Source organism: Rattus norvegicus, chromosome 15 (assembly GCF_021556685.1).
Source record: "Rattus norvegicus strain SHRSP/BbbUtx chromosome 15, alternate assembly SHRSP_T2T, whole genome shotgun sequence".
NCBI classification, from domain to species: domain Eukaryota; kingdom Metazoa; phylum Chordata; class Mammalia; order Rodentia; family Muridae; genus Rattus; species Rattus norvegicus.
This window is the reverse complement of record NC_141548.1, coordinates 27,022,379-27,037,895: the sequence shown is the minus strand read 5'-3', so window position 1 is coordinate 27,037,895 and position 15,517 is coordinate 27,022,379. Positions and strand designations below refer to the sequence as shown.

The 15,517-nt window shown below is 39.5% G+C and overlaps 1 protein-coding gene across 4 annotated transcripts in view; it reads left to right on the top strand.

Annotated features, from left to right (window-relative positions):
• The window catches only part of Armh4 (armadillo-like helical domain containing 4), a 101,073-nt gene that overhangs the window by 12,568 nt on the left and 72,988 nt on the right, over nucleotides 1-15,517 (top strand). For all 4 annotated transcript variants that reach the window (NM_001108374.1, XM_087586090.1, XM_087586089.1 and 1 more), the window contains exons 3-4: nucleotides 1,902-2,138; nucleotides 5,648-5,839. In NM_001108374.1, the coding sequence (NP_001101844.1) occupies nucleotides 1,902-2,138; nucleotides 5,648-5,839 (429 nt within the window). The remainder of the gene's footprint in view (nucleotides 1-1,901; nucleotides 2,139-5,647; nucleotides 5,840-15,517) is intronic.

The following is a 15,517-nucleotide window of genomic DNA, read 5'->3' as shown; positions in this document are numbered from 1 at the left end:
CCCATAATAACATATGGTAGGGAAGGCTTTAGGTAAATTTATATGTATTCACATTTCAATTTGTTTCAGAATGTATACAAATCTTGTAACCTGGCCCAGGTTACCTATTAATAGGAAAAATATCAACAAAAATATTGATAATGTTATGGCTTCTAAAGTTTAGTTGAGATCTACTATAAATGGGGACAATAGCCATTGGATAAATAATAAAGGTAAGACAGAATGCTTTAAATGCCTATTAGAGTTTTGTTTTGTTTTTGTTTGTTCATTTTTGAGACAGGACCTCGAGGTGCTCAGACCCACACTGGCTCGCTTCTAGTTTCTGAAGACTGGGCTAATAAAGCATAAATTTTTATATATGCTACCGGAAAACATTTTATAAGATGTATTTAAACTTTTCAAAGTTTGAGACTTTTTGAATGTGTGGCCCTGCCTCACAAGTGTAGAGATCTGCTTATTCATAAAGAGATCTCAGAAGCTGAGCTAAAGGCATTTTACACACCAGGCATAGCCTGCTTTAAACACAACATTAAGTGAGTTGCCTATAAAAGAATGACGATGTTAGGTAGGATTAAATGAGAATTGTATTTGAATTTTCTATAGCACTTAAGCTTCTAGAACATAAAATCACATGGTCCCCAGCATATATTCAACCATTACATTTATACTGTGATATTTTGGACTTATTTCAGCTTTTACAGATACAAGCTAAAAAATAAAATGGGTTTGATGATAGCCTAGTCTGATGATCAAATATGCCTGAGGAAGCTGAAGGCCCAAAAATGTCCAATTAATTAGTTTAGGATCACAGAGCTAATGAGTGGTAAAATCAAAATTCAGACCCAAGTAACTTAGCACTGTGGTGTGCATTCTTAACCACTGGATGACAGGACTCCACAGGTGCTATTACTGTCCTGCTCTTTTACCTCATGTGGGACGGTAAATTAAGAGCACACTCTGTACCCTGTTTACCTTGTCTTCTATCCCAGAAGCTATGCGAGCACTGATTGGTTGTTGTAATTATGGGTTTCTTTTTAAATGCCAACTTTCATTCCCCCTTTTATGTACACAAATATGAGCATTAATATGCAAAACACTTCTGAAACATTTTAGTGTGACTTAGTTATTATGTACAGTTTATTTATTTTAAGTGAACAAGTTTTTATTTATTATTTTTTAAACTTATTTTTATTGGATTTTTTGTTTATTTATTTACATTTCAAATGTTTTCCCCTTTCCTGGTTTCCTATCCATAAACCGCCTATCCCAAATCCCCCTTCTTCTGTGAGGGTGTTCCCCTTACTGCCTCCCTGCCCTGACATTTCCCTACACTGGGGTTTGAGCCTTGACAGGACCAAGGGATTCTCCTCCCATTGATGCCCAACAAGGTCATCCTCTGCTACATATGCAGCTGGAGCCATGGGTCTGTCCATGTGTACTCTTTGGATGGTGGTTTAGTCCCAGGAAGCTCTGGTTGGTTGGTATTGTTGTCCTTATGGGGTTGCAAACCCTTCAGCTCCTTCAGTCCTTTCTCTAACTCCTCCATTGGTGATCTTGTTCTCAGTTCAATGGTTTATTTCATAACAGACTGATTCAGTTAATATTCAAATATGTCTGAGAAGCTCAGCTAGCCGGCTCCCAATTTTGTTTCAATTTTATTTTAGGTTTATTGTTTGTTTGTTTGTTTGTTTTTTCATTAGCTTCTTTATTTCTTCCTTAGATTGTTCCACAACTCCCTAGAAGCAGCAATAATAACATCGTTTACTGGTTTTTGCTTCCCAAGTTCTCTTTGTTGTCCCAGTCTCTGAAAGAGCTGGCTGCCTCTTTTTGGTTAATTAACTTCATAGTGAATTGAATCTATAGGAATTTGGTCTACTTTAAAATGTCTCCTTCCTTTCCAGAGATGACAATGGCCACTCAAGAAATAGACTCCACGTTACCGGTGGTGACACAAGAGCATATGACCACCGTCGAGGTTCCCAGAGGCAGTGGGGAGCCTGAAGAGGCCATGCCATCCCTCTCCTCTGTGTCTGCTGAAGTGGATGATGCTGAGCTCTCCAGACGATGGGAGTCTCTGGCCACTCCAGCCTCCACCACTGTTGTCCCTCTGTCTCTCCAACTTACCTCATCCATGGAAGGTCAGCAGGGGAATGTGGGTTCAGTGTTTGAGGGCGAGTGTGGGTCTTTACTGTTAATAACTGGAATGAGAGAGGCAGCTGGCCCTTTCACCAGCATACACATGTTCCCTACCTGGAAAGATGGTCGGCTCTCTTTGCTTGTAGAAATGTTATAGGGTCAATGGATGAGGCAGACTCTTCTCCTGGTTCCCATGTCCAATCCTCCTGAGGGCTCCCGCCTAAGAGCCAGGGTGAGTAAACGTAAAAATAGTGAGGACCTTGGGTTGAAGCCACCTTTACCCTGTCTAAGACTGGGGCCCCAGGTAAGCTTCTGAACATTTGTAAACCTCTATTCATTTCCAGTAGTATCTATTTCTCTCTGGGATGTATAAATAATATACATATTTATATTAACTTATATCATTTATTTATATATATTTATTTTTACAATATATATAAAGAAATGGAGAACAATATGCATGTATTTATTCGGTTCTCTCTTCATCAGCCAAGTAAGGATGACTTTTAGACATCCATTGAGGTACTTGCACCAATATAATAAATATTTTTCAGCCCAGTCCCCTAATCCTCCTAAGAAAACCAAGCAAAACAAAACTCAACTCTGGAGTCTTGACCATGACTCTCATGAACTCTGATGACACTTCCTATCAGTCGTGACAACCAGCATTATCAATTTCTTTTTCATAATTCCCTGCAGTCCATGCCACTTCCTGGTTTCTTGTACCTGTACGCACTACTACAAGTATACATTTTAAATTTTCTGTTTTTGACTTTCTTTTTTTTTACATATTTATTTATTTTATTTATATGAGTACACTGCAGCTGCCTTCAGACACACCAGAAGAGGGCATCAGATCCCACTAAAGATGGTTGTGAGCCACCATGTGGTTGCTGGGAATTGAACTCAGGACCTCTGAAAGAGCAGTCAGTGCTCTTAACCACAGAGCCATCTCTCCAGCCTGTGTTTTTAACTTTCTAAGAGAAATCCTACACCACAGATGAAGTTTTTGGAACTCAGCATATTCACTTATTGTTCTAGCGGCCAAATGACTTGTAGTTTTTTGTTCTGACCATCGTATCCTACTCCATTATGTAAACACATCTCATTGCTCGTCCATTCTTCATCTACGTTCCTGCTGTCTGCATTTGGGCTACTTCTGGGTATACGTGTTGTGAATACTTCTATTATGAGCATTCTTCTGCGTGTACAGCATCGGACATGCCAAGGAATTTCTCTTAGGTAGTGAGTTGCTGGCCATAGGATGTATGAGTGTTTGGCATTGAGAGGCAATGTCTTCTTTTCAGAGTGGTTGTTGCACCAACTTATTTACCCATAAGGAATATAATAGGGTTCAGTGGCTATATATTATGGGAAATATTCCCTGTGACTTCATAGGCAAAGAGATTCTGAGTTATAAAGTTGGCAATGTGTGAAATCGGTCTGGGAAGATTCTGGTGATTCAAGCTACTATTGTAGATTCTTCTTTTTAAATTGGTTATTTTATTTATTTACATTTCAAATGTTTTCCCTTTTCAAGGTCTCCCACCCCATAATCCTCCCCATCCCATTCCTCCTCCCCTTTTTTCTCTAAGAGGGTGCTCCTCCACCCACCCACCCAGTCCTGCCTCACTGCTCTAGTATCCCCCTATGCTGGGGTATCAAGCCTTCACAGGACCAAGGGCCTCCTCTACCATTGCTGCCAAAATAGAGCAATCCTCTGATACAAATGTAGCTAGAGCCATGGACCCAACCATCTTTGGTTGGTGGTTTAGTCCCTGGGAGTTCTGAGGGGAGGTGGTCCAGTTACTTGATATTCTTATTATTCCTATGGGGTTGCAATTCGCAGCTCCTTCAGTCCTACTCCCATCTCTTCCATTGGAGTCCTCAGTCTCAGTCTGATGGTTGGCTGTCAATATCTGCATCTCTATTGGTCAGGTTGTGGCAGAGCCTTTCAGGCGAAAGCTATACCAGGCTCCTGTCAGTAAGCACTTCTCGACTTCAGCAAAATTGTTGGGGTTTGGTGTCTGTAGATGGGATAGATCCTAGGTGTGGCAGTCTCTGGATGGCCTTTCTTTCAGTCTCTGCTTCATATTTTTGTCCCTGCATTTCCTTTAGACAGGAACACTTCTGGATTAAAATCTTTGAGATGGGTGGGTGGTCCCATCCCTCAACTGGGAGCTGTGCCTACCTACTGGAGGTGGTATCTACAGGTTCTGTCTTCCCGTTGGGTATTTCAGCTAATGTCATCTCCGTGGGATCCTGGGAACCTCTCACTTTCTTGGTGTCTGGGACTTTCTAGGGGCTACCCCCTAGTTCCCCACCCCCACTGCTGCATATTTCTATTCATTTTCCTAACTTTCTCAATTCTCTCCTGTCTCTTTCCATATCTGATCCTGCCCCCCTTTTATACCCCTCCTCAGTTCTCCCTTCCAAGTCACTCCCTCCCTCTACCCCTTGTGATTATTTTGTTTCTCCTTCTAAGTAGGATCAAAGCATCCACACTTTGATTTTCTTGTTAAGATTCATATGATCTGTGAGTTGTATTGTGGGTATTCTGAGGTTTTGGTGTATTATGTCTTTATCAGTGAGTATACACCATGTGTGTTCTTTTGTGTCTGTGTTACCTCGCTCAGGATGATATCTTTTAGTTCCATACATTTGGAACTAAAATTAGTTCCAAATTTCATGAAGTCATTGTTTTTAATAGCTGAGTAGTATTCCATTGTGTAAATGTACCACATTTTCTGTATCCATTCTTCCATTGAGGGACATCTGGGTTGTTTTCAGCTTCTGGCTATTATAAATAAAGCTACTACAGACATAGTGGAGCATGTGTCCTTGTTATATGTTGGAGCAAATATTCGGTATATGCCCAGTAGTGCTGTAGCTGGGTTCTCGGGTAGAACTATTTTCAATTTTCTGAGGAACCACCAGATTGTTTTCTAAAGTGGTTTTACCAGCTTGCAATCCCACCAGCATCTTCTACATCCTCACCAGAGTCTGTTGTCACCTAAGTTTTTGATCTTGAGGTGGAATCTCAGGATTGTTTTAATTTGCATTTTCCTGATGCTTTTAATATTGGAAGCTTGGGGGTTCATTTGGATGTCTTGAAATGGAGTCTACTTTAGGTAGAGTTCTAGGCTGAGTCTCTTCCACATGATTTTTTTAAAGCATACTTGGTCTATCCAAACTATTCCCTGGTATTTAATTAAAACATATATATTCAATTGTCTGCCTTTGGAAACCCATATGAAATTCTAGATCCATTATACTGTCAATAGAATATGTTAGATATTAAAATTTAAAAGCAAAATTATGATTTGAAACATTGTCTTTTCAGGATGATGAAATGTTTTCTGTGTGTGGTTAGGTTGATGTGAGAAGAGATGAATTTAAGTTATAATTACAGAATTTACTGTGTTTCTAGTTTCTTGCCTTTCAAAGTTAACGGTAACATTTTCTATGTTGACTATCTTGTGGGTCAAGCCCTGTCTCTTGCGTTTGGCAGATCTCATGGACACAATCACTGGGCCAAATGAAGAATTCATACCAGTTTTGGGCTCCCCAATGACACCCCCTGCAGTGACTGTGGAAGCTCCCACAATTTCTCCAGCACTCCCTTCCGAGGGAAGAACGAGTCCATCCCTCAGCCGCCCAAATACAGCTGCCTCCTATGGCCTGGAACAACTCGAATCTGAAGGTATCCTTGTCTCTGCCCACTCATCTAAATAACAGCTAAGTCGGTGTACATGTAAGTCCCTGGGTAAACTGGCCTAGGAGAGTGTACTCTGCCACTGATTTTCCATAGCCTGTGAACTAACAATGGTTTCTACATTGTCAAATGGCTGAGCAAGCATACAAGGACAATATTTTGTGACGTGTACTATTACATAAACTTCAGGTGTCAGTGCTCATGAGTAAAGCTGTATTGATCTCCAGGTTCATGCCTCACTTGCATGTTGATGGCTACTTTGGAGCCATAACTCAAAACTGAGTCGGGGTGGTAAAGCCTAAGTGGCCTGGACAGGCCAGAGCACTTATAATAATGTCCTTTAAAGAGCGTGTTTACTGTCCCTAGCATGCAAACACACACACACACACACACACACACACACACACACACACACACACACACACACACACCATAATGTGTGACCTTAACTGCAGGTAAACATTGGAGTCAGACACCTCCTGAAGAGCCTTTTATTCAAAGCATCTGCCTGAGCGCTCGCGCTCTCTCTCTCTCTCTCTCTCTCTCTCTCTCTCTGTGATTCCAGTTAAATTTACACAGGCATAACATGGGATTAACGTTCAAAATGAGTGTCTTATTTGGTTTCATTATGCAGGCTGGAATAATATGAGAATAGTAGGTTTAAATGGAGGGGCTGTGTTTTTTCAACTGGATTTTTTTTTATTTTATTCAAACTTGAAATGTTTACTGTGTTTTGATAACATCACTGTCAGTACTGGGTTATTCTCTCAGTAATGTCTTTGAGTTACTGTCTAGATACTGACAGTTTCTTTATTACTTAAGGCTGAGAAATCCATGCCAAATTGTACTGTGTAAGGCATTGGCTTTGGCCAGGAACAATGTAATCGAGGCCCAGCTCCACATCACCAAGCAATAAGAATGGATATGGGGCCCACGGTCATGTGACTGCTTGAGTCAGCACCCTAAACGGGTGGAGGGTCACATTGTAGATACAAATAATTGAATCTAGTTATGCTAACCTGGACCACAGGGAAGCTCGTAGGGAGTCAACCATGACTTAGGATAGAGGACAGAGGATGTACTAGCATTCTATGTCTTCTCTACTGCAGGGAAGAGGTTCAGCTGGATGTCTAGGAGATGCTTTTCCCCAAAAGGATTCACCTTATCATTTTTGAATCTATGTGTATGTCTGTATGGGTGTATGTACCATGTATATGTTGGATCCCTTAGAAGCCAGAGTCATAAGATCCTCTGGAACTGGAGTCAGAGGGAGTTTCCATGGGTACTGGAAATCAAACTTGGATTCTCTGCAGAACAATACACACCCCTAACCCTTAGCCATCTCTCTAGCCTGTCTTGTAGATAACATTTATAATCCGCTCACTAAGAAACATGACACATGAAGAGTGGCTTGGATAATTTCCCAGAGGAATGCTGACTTAAGAAGCAGACCAATATGGTCCCAGAGGTTATCATCCCTGTCATGTCATGTGAAGACAGATACCACATGGCTTTGAGCTCAAAGCCTCAGTTTTCAGTTCCCTTGAATGCCACCTTGTAAAAAAAAATCATGTTTCCTTAAACTGTCTTGAAATATAGATGGCAGATGTACTTGGCAAGATTCATTAAATCAAAGGAAAAATGTATTTGTGAATAGTCTACACTTGTAAAACTGTAGTAGTTTTCTAAATTTAGTAGACGATGACAGTTGTGTTAAAATATGTGAGAATTTTTCTGATGTGGCTAAAGATATCCTGGGGTTTGAGATCTTTCCCTCTGCACAATTCAGTTTCAGCTTCTATTTTTCTTTTTGGAATATATTTTGTCAGGTTTCTAACTGAATTATGCTTCTTGTCAAAGCTTCTGAAAGACATTTTTGGTTAAAAACCATTTTTTTCTGTTACCTTAATGGGCTTAAGATAAGATCTAGAATTTGATTAGCACATAATTGTTCCTAAAGCCCGAGGTGCATAATTTATCTATAATTACTATGTTAAAAATGTCACAAGTTTATGCTGTCATTTAAATCTTGGAAAGCTGAAAAGGCTATATGTATTTAAACAGATGAACCTACCAAACTCCTGGATATATGAGAGGCCACCATTTTCAGCCTGTGTTTCTCTGCCTTGACTAGGAATGTAAACACAGCATGAGATGTTGCCTACTGGAGCATTTTAATTTTTTCACAGAACTATAACCAGGATTATTTTTATCAAAATGATTCATTAGTTGTGGTACATTTCCTTTAACTGCCTTCTTAGGTTATTTTGATTTTGAGACTGGGTATTTCTATGTAATTCACATTGGTCTGGACCTAGCTATAGAATAAGTTTGAGGCCAGTCCTGGACACATCAGACCCTGTCAAGCACACAAAAACGTGTATTTATTTGTCGATACACTTAATATTTTATGACATAAAAGCAGTTGTCAACATGTAGGTTATGACCTCTTCAGAGGGGGGACTGAATGACCCTTCCACAAGGGTCAGCTAAGATTATCAGAAAACACAGAGATATACCTTACTATTCATAACACCAAAATTAAAGTTATGGAGTAGCAAGGAAAATAATTTTATGGTTGGGGGTCGCCACAGCCTGAGAAGTTTGAGAACCACTGCAGGCAGAGTTTGCTTTACACAATTCAAAGTCGTTGTGTGTTTCATTTACTTCTAAGGAGATGTAAGTTAATCTATGCTAAGGATTTTCAACAATACTATGGGAAGTAGGACAATGATTGAACACTTCACTACTTAGAGACCGAAGACAGAGCTCAGTGGTAGGCTGTTTACCTAGTATGTGCAGGTCCCTGGTTCAATCCCAGGTACTCCACAAAGAAAAAGAATGTCGATGTTCAAACTTGCATTGGCTCTGTTTCTACCTGCTACTATGTTCAAGTGGGAGATCTGAAATCTCAGGTTTTGTGAATACCCTCCTTTTATTTTCTTACCTCTTTTGTTAAATGTCTGAAAATGGGGGAAACAGTGCGTACCAGCAGGGACAGGAAAATGGAGAGATAGGGCTTTCCTGGGATGCTGAAAGAGATGAAGCTGGATTCTTATTAAGATTGGGCCTGTTTAATGAATGTATGAGCACAGTGTTGAGACCAAGCCTTATCTCAGAAAATTTCCATTTTCTCATGGTTTCAAATGGCCCATTGCATACAGGTTTTTTTTTAATCTAATAAATGAACAAGAATTCTGTGATAAATTCAGAAGTAATAGAACAGTAATTGACTTGCTGGAGGACTCCTTTTTATGTGTATTTAATTTTAATAATTATAAATTTTATATACAGCATAAAAACATAGAAAAGCATACCTTTCTCTCTACATATGACATAAGAATTTCAAGAGAAAGTAAAATTTTTGTTTTGTTCTGTTTCATTTTGTTTTGTTTTGTTCAAGACAACTTTTCACTTTTTATCCCTGGCTAATCTGGAACTCTGTATGTAGACCAGTCTGGCTTTGAACTCACAGAGATCTACTAGCTTCTGCCCCTCACAAGTTGGGACAGAAAGTTGTGTTTGGAAAGGATGCCATTCTTTGTGTGACTGAGATGATATTTTGGGCAATATGGTGGTCTTCTTGCAGTTGACACTGAAGTCGAAAAGCCTTGTCTTTTCTTATTGGTTAATTAGAAAGCAATTTGGAGGTACCCTAAGAGGCTTTAAAAAACAGCTTCTCAGATAATGTTTTTGCGAACTCCTCTGAGGATACTGAGGTTCTTGTTTGATTTAAAATATTACTTAACGTGGATGGGTGTTTTGCCTGCACACATATACAGACACTACCTGGATACCTAGTGCTCACAAAGGCCAGATGGGTACTAGATCCCGGACACTGAGTTACACATGGTTGTGAGCTGCCGTAGAGATGCTGAGAATTGACCCAGGTCCTCTGCAGAATCAGTAAGTGCTCTTAACCTCGGAGCCAACTCTCTAGCCCTCTATGCGTCATTTGTAAGGGTCTCCTGTGTGACAGACTTTCAAAAACAGATTGCCAGACATTTCAGTTATTGGTTGCCTCTTAGTGTGGGTCTTTCTGTTGTCTTGCCTGAAGTCATCATTCATCACCAGACATCTGTGACAAGCCTCTTCTAAGCATCCGTCAACTCTCTCGAGTCGAAGAGCTGATCTCTTGGCACTCAGAATGGGTATCATATGCTTGCTAGTAATACTCATGTGGTCATTGCTATCTCAAAAGTGCTTTAAATTAGAATTATGGTGTACTGCTATAAAGGGTTCACAAATTCTCACACACACACACACACACACACACACACACACACACACACACCACAGAAGACAGCAGACATCCATTCTACTCTTCTGACATCTTCTTTCTTACCATTGGGAATAATTTATCAGTATACCCACACAATTTAGTAACATTGTTGCAGACTTGATGCCCTCCATTGGCCTCTGGTGTGTGTGTGTGTGTGTGTGTGTGTGTGTGTGTGTGTGTGTATACAGTATGCATGCACCTGTGTGTACATGCATGTGTATGTGTGTGCATGTGTACTTTTCCCAGTACTACTTGATGTGCTCATCTTTAGTTATCCAAAAACATCCTCTGTAAGGATGAAGACAAGGTTTTGTTTCGTTTATATACAGCAGGCTCACACTATCGTTTACTCATTTCATTATGAATGCATTTGGAAAGTATTTGGCAACTCAGGGAATACCATGAAAAATTAGGGTTTGACTTAACAGAACACAGGTTTAGTAGAAGAAGACATATGATAGATGTGTAAATTATACAATGCAGGTGAAAAATGAAAGTATTAAAAACATGAACAGAGATTCAAGGTCGGGAGAAACATTAGCTCTGGGCTACAGAGATATGCAACGGCATACACGCCTATCTTTCTGTGTATTCGGATTTATATAAATATGTTTAATTATCATTATGCTGTTGCTAACAGAAAAAGAGATGTGACAAATGTGGGGGAAATACTGAATAGATGTTAAGAGATACTATATATAACAGTGATGATAAATTACCTTATGACTGTTTGAACCAAGCAAAATTTTCTAATTTAGATAGTGATGAGATGAATTAGTCTTTATGATTAATTTTTTTTAACTGGATGTGGTAGCATACACCTTTAATCTCAGCTCTTAAAACGCAGAGTGGGGCAAGTTGATCTCTATGAATTTGAGGTTAGTCTGGTCCTCAGTGAATTTTAGACCAGCCAGAGTTACAAAATGAGACCCTGTTTTATATAGATATAGATAAAGATATGTAGATTGAGATAGACATAATCACATGTGACAGAATAGACAATACAGAAGAGCCAGCCATATCCTCAGGCTCAGACCAACAAATCTTTTATTTATTAGAAGCTGCACTCTGTTTCTCTCGCGAGGGATGTTCAAGTATCAAGTAGGTTTTGTTCTGAATGACTGATCTGGGCTCTTGCACCATAGAGACCCTCTATGGTGAGTGGTTCATGCACAGATTCCTAAGTGTCGTGAGTTTCCTGCAGTTGAAGAAAACATGTATCTTGGAGGTATATAATAACTTGCAGAATTTTCAAAAATTTAAAAATTGCTATTAGCATATATTAATCCTAAATAATAAATGCATTCTTTATTATATTATATATAGATAGCAAAAGTATTTTAGGTGTTTGCAGAGAAAACTTTTTTATTTTCATTTTTAAAATAGTTTAAAACTTACATTATTGTGTGTATTTGTTTTGTGTCTGTGCATGCACAAAAGTTGGAGAACATACTGTAGGGGTGTGTTTGTGTGTATGTGTGTTTGTATTCTTTTTACAGAAATAAACATGAGAATTCCATTGGGCTGAATACGCATTGTTACAAACCTGAGAAATATGTAGATGCATGTAAGGGTAATAACCATCATTGGCTATCTGGCCAACTGTACTCATCCTCTTGATGCTACTCGGATATCTCACTGCTGCTGCCTAGTGTTACTTTTTATTTTTTAAGGCAAGGTCTTACTCTGTAGTCCCACCCATAGCCCTGGAGCTTACTGTATAACTGAGACTCACACTGAACTTGGGGCAGTCCTCCTCCATCAGCCTGCCAAGTTCTGAGATTATAGGCATGAGTCACCACTCTTGGGTCATATCACCTCTTAATGTTCATATCCATGCATGGCCCTCATAGAAAAGATCAGAAAGAGATGTTATCTACTTAGATACTCCTATAAGTTTTATTCTGATCTTGGTAGGTTCTGACTCTGCTTACTAGAGTCTCCTTTTGCAGCCAAGCTACCTCTTCCTACACTGAATGATAATTCCAGATAAAAGTATCCCATGGTTATGCCCCTACTGAAATGCTATTTAATAAAAAAAAAACCCAAACCTCCAGACTTCAGCATGACAAGCTAATTGAGGCCAAGTGATGGCCTCATCTCCCACATACACACCACCTCTCATCTTTTGAGGTTGAAGGACATCCCCTTAACTCTGGAAGGCAGCAGTTTAATGGTGCTCATGATTAACTCCATTAATCATGTTAACTTCCAGCCTTCGGAGAGATAATCCCATGCCCAGTAGAAGCCTGCTCTCGTCTTATGACCACTACTGTGATGAAACACTCACACCTAAAGTGGTTAAGGAAGGAAGGACTTATGTGAGCAACAGTGCACATCCTCTAAGCAAAGCAGTGATGGCAGAGACATAAGGCAGGAACCTGAAGGCCATGCCTGCTTGCTGTTGCCTCAGCGTCACCTCTAACCAGGAACTCACAGCCAAGGAAGGGAAACAGAGGCTACGGGGGAGTGCTGCTTGATGGCTCTCGGCGGGATCATGTTCAATTAGTCCCCAACTTTGCCTGGGATCACTTCCACAAATAAACAAACAAACAAATTAATAATTAATTAATTAATTAATTAAATGATGCTGCTCACAGTGGTCTGGGCCCTCTTACATCAATAAACAATCAAGCCAGTTTCCCATAGACAAATCTGATCTAGGCAATTTCTCTCAAATGGCTCTAGGCTATGTTAAGTCAACTGTAAGAACTAATTAAAGCAAAGCCTGATTCTTTTCTAGACATTTTAAGACCATCCTCACCTATAGAATTGTAAGGCAAATAATAACCAAAGCTACATTATTCCAAAAATAAGGGGATGGAATTAAAATTGATAGGGAGAGGAAGGAGGCAGAATCAGTTCTGCTCAAACCCATCCTCTCTGAAGCCTCTCAGACCACCCTGCTCCCAACAACGAACGAGAGCTTATACTGGGAAAACTCCCCTGCTTCCAGTCTCAAGTGCATTCACTTGAGTATAAGTCCTGGATCCGTAATGAGACCTCACTGGAACTTAATGAAAGATTTTTGCCGTATTTGGACATCAGTTTTTCTATCTGTAAAACTGGGACGTTGATGTTTCTCCTCCTGGCTTGTGAGGAGGAAACATGAACTTGCATGTAAAAGTTCTTAGCGTACATTTAAACATGGAGCAAATACATAATGCGACTTAGTTTTATGATTCCTGACGTCATCTCCTAAGATTATGTATCATGTATTACCTGGTCTCATTTATTACAGTGACGTATATCTTCTCTACGTTGTTGTTATTGTCTGGGTGACAGGTAGTTGACATGACAATAGTAAAGAACAAGGCCGGAAGACACAGGAAGTGGCAATGTCTTGAAGGGAGACCACACCACTTCTGATCCAGACGGATGCAGTACTTTGTCAGGAGGAAGAACTGAGATTAGTGGTACCAGATCTAAGAAAAGCCCAGCCTTTTCATAGCACCTGAGACATGCTGAACTGTGTGTGGTAGGGATCAATTCAGATGGTTTTCTGCTTTAAGATGTTATTTCATTTTGGAGTCAGAATCCTGCAATGTAGCCCAGGCTGGACTCACTCTCCTGAACAGATTCAGGAAAAGAAAAACACAAATCAGTTCCCAAGAAACAAGACACTGAGAGACCACTGGAAATGTAAGCTATAAGACAGAATGCCGTCACCAAGAATTCTGTTCTCATGCATTTAAAGAATAAAGGCAAAGTACTAATAGCAGTCTTCATAAAATGAGCTGCTAAGACAGGGAGAGACACAACCCTGACAGGAAGGATGCTGTACTGCACATTCCAAGCTAGCTGGCCCTGGAGCTTCTAGCCAATTCTCTCATTTCGACCCCCCTTATTTCTACTACGTTTCACTGTAGTAGGGTTCAGATTACTGATGTTTCTCACTGCTTCCAGTATTTGTTTTCAAACTAGGGATTTTTTTCTCCTGAACTGTTTGTTTCTCTATCAGTAATTAGAGCCCCTTTTAATGGCTGGTAAGGCAGCTATGCAAATTAGTTTTTGTTTAGTTAAACATGAATAGTAATGTTTACAGAATCAATTAAGGATAAGCCTAAGAAATGTAGTGGAATGTATAATATAAACATACTAACGTATGGCATTCGGTAATGATGAGTACCATATAGAGGATTGTGAAGGAGTAATGCATATAGTTGCACTACTATATATGTGTATGATATTTAGTTTTAGCATATTTATGTGGATCTGTATATAGATAGGTGCATGTGAGCATTTGAGCATAGGTAACGTCAGATGCTGGATTCGGTTAAAGGATGAAGTTAAAGGTGGCTCTCAGCTATGTGGTGTAGGTGCTAGGAATGGAACTTGGCCTTTTGTAAGAGCAGTATGATCTCTTAGCCTCTCAGCCATCATGCATCCCTAATGGAAGATTGTTAAACACATTGTAATTCTTTGCTGCAATGATGAGTTCTCAGGGATTGTCTATTACAGTAGAAAGCTTGTTAACACATTTATGGTATAGATAGATAGATAGATAGATAGATAGATAGATAGATAGATAGATAGATAGATAGATAGATAGATCATATTCATGTTGAAATTTAATATTAAACTTCACAATATACTGCACAAATATTATTTATACATATCTCACATATGATAAAAATATGAAAGTGGGAATAGTTGAGATTTCAGTAATGTTAGGAGATTCATTAAATTCTCTTATATTTTTGGTTGCAAGCCTAGCCTTTAACAGCTCTCCAGCCCCATTAAATTCTCAACTGGATTTTGTGAGAGTTAAAAATGTCTGAGGTTTCTCAGCACCTTCTACTCTTAGAGAGCCATCTGCTGGAGGATTGCTTCATATCCTTAAAAGAAATTTAAGTTCTTTGGCTTTTAAGTTTCACATTCAATTTCATGCTCAATTTGAGAAAAATATGGCTGTAAAAGTAGTATCATTCCCAGGGCTGTACTTATTCTCATGTGTGTAAAGCCTTTTAGTAATAGTGCTATTAGTTAAATTAGTTAAAACAATTTAATCCCATTTATGAATGGTGCCGTCCGTGCATGCATGCGTATGCATATGACGTGTGTGAGTGCCAGTGCATCTATGCCATGGTGGGTTTCAGGAATGAAACTGGATCTTCAGGTTCCTGTGGCAAGTGATTTACTCACAGAGCCATCTTTCTGGCCCCTTGTTCTTGATCTTCAGGGTTCTCAGATGCTAGCAAACATTTCCCATTCCTCAAAAGGACATGGCAGAAACGAATACCACTCAGTTCAGGGAGTTGCCTTCTCCACAGTAGCCTTCTATTTTTTTCATGTGCATTAGTTTATTTGGCTTAGATCCTGCTTTAAATTTAAAGGAGGAAGGGAAAGGTCAGTGAAAAGAGAACTCTACCTTATAAAAACTT